A 7,500-nucleotide genomic window follows, 5' to 3' on the forward strand; every position below is an offset into this window, starting at 1 on the left:
AGGAATTAAAATAGCTGGATTTTACAAAGTGATCAAAATCCATTTCAAAATCATCCTTGGATCCTTTGGCTTTGTCGTTTTATTCTTAGCTTTTCAACATTGGCTTTAAATGTTGAAAGGAAGAATGGACTCATTTTGGCTCACTGGACAACAAGGCAGAAAAAGACAGAGTGGTTTAAATGTAATTTGTAGAAGTAAAAAACAAAACCATTTGCTTGAATCTGTAATGTTCAACAGGCATAGCTGAACCATGTTAAATTCATAAATTCCTTAAAGGAGTTAGTAATATTTAAGAGTAAAAATCAGCAATATCAAAGTAGCCTGAGAGCAGGCTCACTAAATTAATTTCGCAGCCTAATGGGAGTCATTGAAATGTTGCTCGGCAACTTTGATATTGCTGATTTTTATTCTAAGAATGCTCTAAATGCTGAACCTTGTGCTGTCCGGAGTCAGTAATAAACATTTTTAAGACATGAGAAGCTGTTGCCTTAAGGGATGATATCTGGCTCAGGACACAAGAATATAAAAAATAGATTAGGAAAGAAAAAAAGCTCTATAAGATGGAACGATATGAACCAATATAAAACATTTTACACCGTTGATCAATATCTAAAACATACCACTGATCCAATTTGGCCTTCCAAGCTGTTGGAAATACGAATAAGCAGGCCACTACTTTAAATAGTTTTTATTCCGCTATTATAAATTAGAAAGTTTTCGCTCTTAAGCCAGTGATACATGGTTCAATGACCAACAAATGTTGCAGCTGTTGTTCAACAAATGTTGAACAGTGTGTCATGCCATGTTGAAATATGCCATTCAACACGTTGAACGTTGTTGAACAAAAATGGAGATCAGCTCTATTCCGTTCAACCTATCTGTGCAACATGGTTCAACATCTGATGAGCAAAGAATGTTGCAGGATGTTGAACCATGTGTAATCGGCACTCCTGGGTAATGTATTCTTTTATTAGTGTTAATGCACACGACTCTTTAGAAGACCACTTTTCGCGATAAGGATCAAGATCCTGTGCTTAAATAAATCATAAACATTATTATAATACTTTTAATTTTGCAATCCTGATAGTTTTCTTTTAAGTAGTAACATTGCCTCTGTCACGTGTGTGCAGTTTCTTGTAAATATCAAAGGTTCAACACAAACCCATAGCTCCTCTTATTCTTTTCGTTTGACATAAAAGTTCTGGACTCTTAACTTGTATATTAGCTGTTTTTCACATTTTAACCACACTGCTTGCCGCACTGCACGCTGTCTAACCAAATGACTTTCGTCCACGCCAAGCACAATGTTTGAAAACGGAAAATGAATTGATTTACGTTACGTTGCTTTCACATTTGAGGCCAACACCTGTTATCAGGCTTCCAATAAATTTGAGTGACCAGAGGTTTGTTCTTTAACCCAAAAGAAGTAGCTAACATGTCCTGATACATGGTGTACAAAAATTGCAAGCGCAAAATGTGGTATGAACGCATCGGATTGACACTGTCATCACACGACTCCGCCAGACGAACTATAGGGTGGAGGAGGGCCCACAGGTGGTTCGATGTAATCAGGAGCTTTGCTTTGCCCAGAAGTTTGCTGCCTAGCTTCGTCATTCATGCCCCTGTAGATAGTGAATTGAAGGTAGGTCTCGCCCACGAACAAACCTAGACAAACGAAACCGAAGAACGCCGCTACACCAGTGGTTGTTGGATTTACAACACACAATTCTATGGCACAGGTAGCGCTGAGTGCGGAACCGATTATAAACCCAAGGACTGCCAGGATGCAGAGAACGCAGAAGAGTGCAGGGTGGCGGAAAATCCAATGAAGCCTTTCCCACAAGCCAATAAGATGGATAATCATGTCGATTAGGATGTTGATAAAAGCGGTCCACGAGACGAAAGATAAGAAACCAAGTTTGGCGCTACAGTTACAGTAATAATAGGATTCAACAGAGGATGCACAAGCACCAGCTAAAAGTGTGAAAACAAGCTCTGCAACTTTCAGCTTTCCAATCGGGGTTTTCGTGATAAAGTCAAAAGACAACTTGATTAAACGGTCGCCAGGTTGTTCCGCCATATTGCTCTCATTTAGAGGATTCGTGACTCAACATAAAGGAGAAAGTGGGGAATATTGCGTTCGCTTTCTTCATATCTTAAACGACCTCGTTCCCAGTGTCTTTCCTCTCCCCACCGTAAAGGAAAATTTTCAGATGTAATGCATTTCCGGTTGTTGTTTTTTGAAATTCGTCTGTTCCGCAAACTATTTAGATTCACGTCCACGTTGTTTTTGTTGTTTCATTCATGCACATTTGACAAAAATGGTGATATTGCGTATGGACTGGCTGAGAGGAATAATATTTGAACGGGAAAATGAAAAGTTGTAGACGCCGAGTAATGCATCAATCAATTCCAGCGGTGCCCTCCCCCCCCCCCCCCCCCGGGCAACCGCGGGGCATTTGCTCAAGTTGTCAGTCCCCGGTGTGTGGCATTCGCAATTTAATCGCGGCCCGGGGCTAAACATTAGCCTACCCCGGGGCGACCCCCGGGCATTTGACACACGTGTTTTCGAATTAACATGGACGAGTTTATCAGAAAAGACGAGGCCTTCGTTAGAGACTGGCTTGTCCGTCACGGACTCGAAAAACTTGTGGATGTTTTTAAAGGTATGTTTTCTGAATTTTAGGTATTTCTTCATTTATACTTGTAAGCATATGAATATATAAAAGTGACAAGGTGAACTAATATCACAAAACAATCACTGACGTGCAGACTGAGTAAACACGACTACTTCGCATTTCGCTTTCAAAACTAGCCAAGCAATATATAAATTCATGAAAGTGGCGTTAAAATACAGAAGGTTTGCGAATTCAAATGATGCGCTCTTCAAGACAAATCTTGCGAACTTAAAATGCGATTCATCATCATTTAAAATGTCTTGATTCTTCAGAGCGACAAGGTGAACTATATTTGGTTTATCAAAAAACGATCACCGACGTGAACACGGCTATTTCGATCCCGGGGGCGGGGCATTTGCCCTCTTTCTTCGTCCCCACTCTGGGGCATTTGGGACATCTTCATGTGTCCCCACCCCAGGGAATTTGCCCAATTTTTTTAAAAAAATGCTAATGCCCTCGGGGTAGCCCGGGGGGGGGGGGATGGGCACTGCCGGAATTGACTGATGCATAACTAAGCTCATGGTGTTGTGTATAGAGGACACTGTAAAAGCGTGAGTTTTTGTGGAGTTTTGAAGCAACCAACCGTGGACAATCTTCCTGTCGGTGTACGTTGGATCAGTAGGGACCTTAAGCAAGGACGACGACGAATGCAAATTTGCATATTTAGTGGACAAAAACAATAGCTTTGCACGCCCTGCACGTGCGTTTTACATTTTGAGACATTTCTTTATCGTTGTTTTCTTGACAACGACGTGAAATGATCAAATTTGAGGTCATGTGGAGGACGAGAGCACCTGACGATGAATTCCAAGTTCCAAGCCGAGAAACATGGAGTAATCGCAAAATTAATACAGTAACGGGAAATAATATTTTTAGACTACGTTCTCGTAGCCGCCGTCGTCGTCGTCCTCGCTTAAGGCCGGGACACACTAGGCGATAAGTCGCTGCGACACGTCGCGGGGACAACTCGCCGCACACAAAAATAGCCTTGTGTGACACGGTTAATTTCATGAAAATCATTGTCGCTGCGGCAGAATTTTGTCGCTGCGATCAGTCGCACGAATTCAAACCAGTTTAAAGTTTTGGAAAGCGAAAGCGAAAGCGAAAGAAAGCGCGTTGTCGCATCGTGTGGACACTTCCGGCAACAAGTCGCTGCGACAAAATATAAATGAACCAATGAGAGAGCGTCATATGGTCAGCCATATTGAATTAGAAAACTAGTTCACATTCCCCCTCATACGAGATCACTGCGTATGCACCGCGGTAACTGGCGTCGTGTCGCAGCGAAGTACACATCATGGAGCAATTTGTCGCAGAGACAAGTCGCTGCGACTTGTCGCCTAGTGTGTCCCGCCCTTTAAGGTCTCTAGTGGCAGTCAACGATAGTCGTCGATAAAATATGTGTTCGGGTGAGTCCGGCAAACTCTTCTAAGAATTTCGGTTCTATGTTGCCAGACAGCTACAGATTTCTTTACTACTGAAAACCTCACCTAAAAGATTCGCAACCTGGGAAAGGTAGTCCCTTACGTTTTCGGATTGGATATTTTTGCAATTTTTGGCACTAAAAAAGGTCTCCTAGCAGCTTCGGATGAACAAATGGTTCGTTTGGAAGTTCTTAGAAGGTAACGTTCAGCTAGCAATTTCTGAAATGAAGATATCATTCCCTAAAATTTTCGGACACTTTAAATTTCAGCTTAGATATCCGAACAGATCAAATTCTTCTAGGTGATAAAAACAACTCTTTAGTCAGCCTTCGTACATCACAAGGAGCTTAGAGATGTCTCAAATGTCTCCCAAAAGTCCCAAAAGGCTTTTGGCTTAATTTGCTGGTTGGTTGCTCTTGGATAACGGACATTCACCAAGCTGAAAAGCGTCCGATCGCTCAAAGAAACTATGCCATACTAGTATGATAAACAGGACGCCTATAAGGACGTATCCCGGCGTGGGATGCACAAACAGTTAACACAAATTGTCCAGTTACAGTGAACTACAACCACGGGTAAACTTCGGAAAATGGGGAGAGATTACCAGAAAGATAAAGCTATAATCTAACTAGAAGTTATTTGTTGTAAAACTTTTTTATTTAAGTTAGCATATAGTTTATAACACCTTTTTGTTTTAAGACGTTTACATTTTTATATAGTAGATAACCTAGGCTTATATTTTAATTATATTGTACATTGTAGATATTTTATTCTATTTATCTTATTTATTTTAATATTGTAATTAGGGAGCGCTTTGGACAATTATTGGATTTTAGCACTATATAAATAAAGTTATTATTATTATTATTATTATTAAAAACAGAAAGAGATTATTTCTTATTATTAATCCTACTAAATTATCCAGTGGAAACAACAAGGCCCTATTAGGGGTTATCAGTAATACAGGAGATTTAGGTAAAAAACTTATAGGGATATGGGATATTTAGGGGGGGGGGGGATGCAGGATATTTAAAAAACCGAAATGGTATTATAGTGATACAAACCACAGGAATTAACGGGATAAAGTTCAGGATTTTTTGAGATACGGGATACTTAAATTCCTCCCTCCACTAATGGGGCCTCAACAATCAGCACAACAATACTGTCGCAATTCAGGTGTTATCCTAGACGAGGATATGTCTCTTGAACACCATGCATGTTGCTACTATTTGTAAATCCTGCTTTTTTCATTTAAGGAACATTTGCAAAATCAGGAAACATATCAGCGTTAAGGCCTGTGAGACACTTATCCACGCATTCATTTCTTCTAATTAGATTTTTGCAACTCGCTTCTTTTATGGCCTGTCTACAACTGGTACAGAATGCTACAGCCAGAGTCCTCACCTTTTCTCACAAATCCGCATATATTACTCGAATTCTGCGTAGCCTACAGAATTTGGCTACCCAGTGGGCAAGGAATTCAATATAAGATTTTACTTCTTATTTTTAAAATAAGCAACAACTAACCGTCTTATTTGTCTGACTTAATCAAATCTTATAGATCTTCAAGGACTCTAAGGTCGTGTGGCCTCCATCTTCTGTCTAAGCCCTCTTATAATCTTAACTCTTATGGAAAGAGAGCTTTCTTTTGCGCAACCCCTGAGCTGTGGAATTCACTCCCTCATAACGTCCGATCACGTCATTGTATATCTCTATTCAAAGGCTTACTTAAAACCTGGCTTTTCAAACGAGCATACCTGGACTAGTTATTGCCATTGAGTTGGTGCATGATTTTATGATATGTGAAATAAGATTACAAAACTTACAATCAAAAACATTTGTTTCCTGCTCCGGAAGCATAATAAAAGTTAAAAAGTTTTACAAACTCGGAGCTAAAAGTTAAAAAACTTATGAAATATTTCGTCCGTTTTTCAACCGGACTTCATCAGTCAATGATATGAATGTTAAAAAGATGAATTTTAAAAAGGTTTTTAACGCCTCTTGGGGGTTAGAATTGTGTCATAGATGGCTGCTAATTCGTAACCATTGTCTCTGTTTAACGCCGGTTTCGTAAGTTTAATTTGAATAGCTTCTTTTATCCTGCGTTTGAAGGTGTTAACTTCGGTTGATAGTACTTTTGTTTTATTTGGGTCCACCGAGTGGCCCTCCAGGCGACAATGCTCGTGAATAGCTGATGAACTTCTAACTATGGTGGGAACTTACTCGCTACTGGTGCCCGTGGCCCGAGTTCGAGGCGCGATGGTTCCGGTTGTAGCATACGGGGTGCTTATCGAGCGGATAATCTACTATCCCTGGGGTATGCATATTTGTGACTACAATGAAAAATAAAAAAAACTCAAGTGGTCTATTACCGTGGTATGCATGATATGCATCCCACTTAATAACATCTCACTTCAGTCGCTTTTGCACGGACCTCGCGCATACTGCCACGACCTCGCGCATACTGCCACGACCGCGCACTCGGTTAGTACATGTAAGAGGTTAATATTATCGGCAAAAAGGGGAAAAATATGGTTTTGGTTTCTGAGTAAGCGAGCGAGCGAGCGGTCGTGTTGTGAACCGCTCCAAAGTATTCTAGACATAACTTAGACAACTTGTTAGAGATGCCTACAGACACAGTTAAAAGTCTCAGGAAGCGAAACGACAATTTACAAGCGCAATTCGAAATGCTGAAGAAGGAGTTTAAGAACTTGGAATCTTCCCTTGCTGACAGAGCAGTACAAGCTGCAAGTGAGAGTAATGGCGGCTCGCACGACAAAGACGACATCGAGACAGTGAAAAGTCTCGAGTTTCTAAGTGCAGGTTACGATTCCCTGTCTGCTTTTCGAAAGGAAGCTAAAGAACAACTCCAAGGTCTTACTACGAAGTTAAACTGTCTAGTGGAGCAAGTTGGAGAAATTGCCGAAGCTGTCGACGCCATTGACCAGTATAGCTACCAATACAACGTTAAGATAGTTGGGATTCCTCAAGTGAATTCTCGCGAATCTGCTTTGGAAACATCTACTTTATGCGTCAAATTATTTGAAGCAATGGGAGTGGAAATGTCCCTGAAAGATATCGATATCGCCCACCGTGTTCCGACCAGAAGCGCTACGTCAGGTCCTTCCCCGATCATTTGTAAGTTCACAAGAAGGCTTGTTAAAGACCAAGTTATGAATCACCGTCGAGAAATCAGCGCAGTTTCTCCAAGTTCCCTTGGATTTTCAACTGAGGTGTCCTTATCTCAACCCGCGGTATATGACCATTTAACCTCGAAGATTCAGAAATTGCTCATTGACGCGAAGAAGTTTCATGAGCAACATCGCTACAGTTTTAACTGGGTGAAGAACTGTTCTATCTTCTTGCGAAAGTCCGCAACTTCCCGTCCAGTAAAGATC

The 7,500-nt window shown here is 40.9% G+C and overlaps 2 protein-coding genes across 2 annotated transcripts in view; one reads left to right on the top strand and one right to left on the bottom strand.

Moving 5' to 3' along the window:
- Positions 1 to 42: 42 nt before the first annotated feature.
- On the bottom strand, positions 43 to 2,327 carry LOC137978797 (uncharacterized). The gene has a single exon (XM_068825867.1). The coding sequence runs from the start codon at positions 2,078 to 2,080 to the stop codon at positions 1,508 to 1,510; it is 573 nt and encodes a 190-aa protein (XP_068681968.1). The 5' UTR covers positions 2,081 to 2,327; the 3' UTR covers positions 43 to 1,507.
- Positions 2,328 to 6,726: 4,399 nt separating this feature from the next.
- The window catches only part of LOC137981169 (uncharacterized), an 843-nt gene continuing 69 nt past the window's right edge, over positions 6,727 to 7,500 (top strand). The window contains exon 1 of the mRNA XM_068828508.1: positions 6,727 to 7,500. This exon is cut by the window's right edge and continues 69 nt beyond it. Within this exon, the coding sequence (XP_068684609.1) occupies positions 6,727 to 7,500 (774 nt within the window).

Source organism: Montipora foliosa, chromosome 12 (assembly GCF_036669935.1).
Source record: "Montipora foliosa isolate CH-2021 chromosome 12, ASM3666993v2, whole genome shotgun sequence".
Classification (NCBI taxonomy): Eukaryota; Metazoa; Cnidaria; class Anthozoa; order Scleractinia; family Acroporidae; genus Montipora; species Montipora foliosa.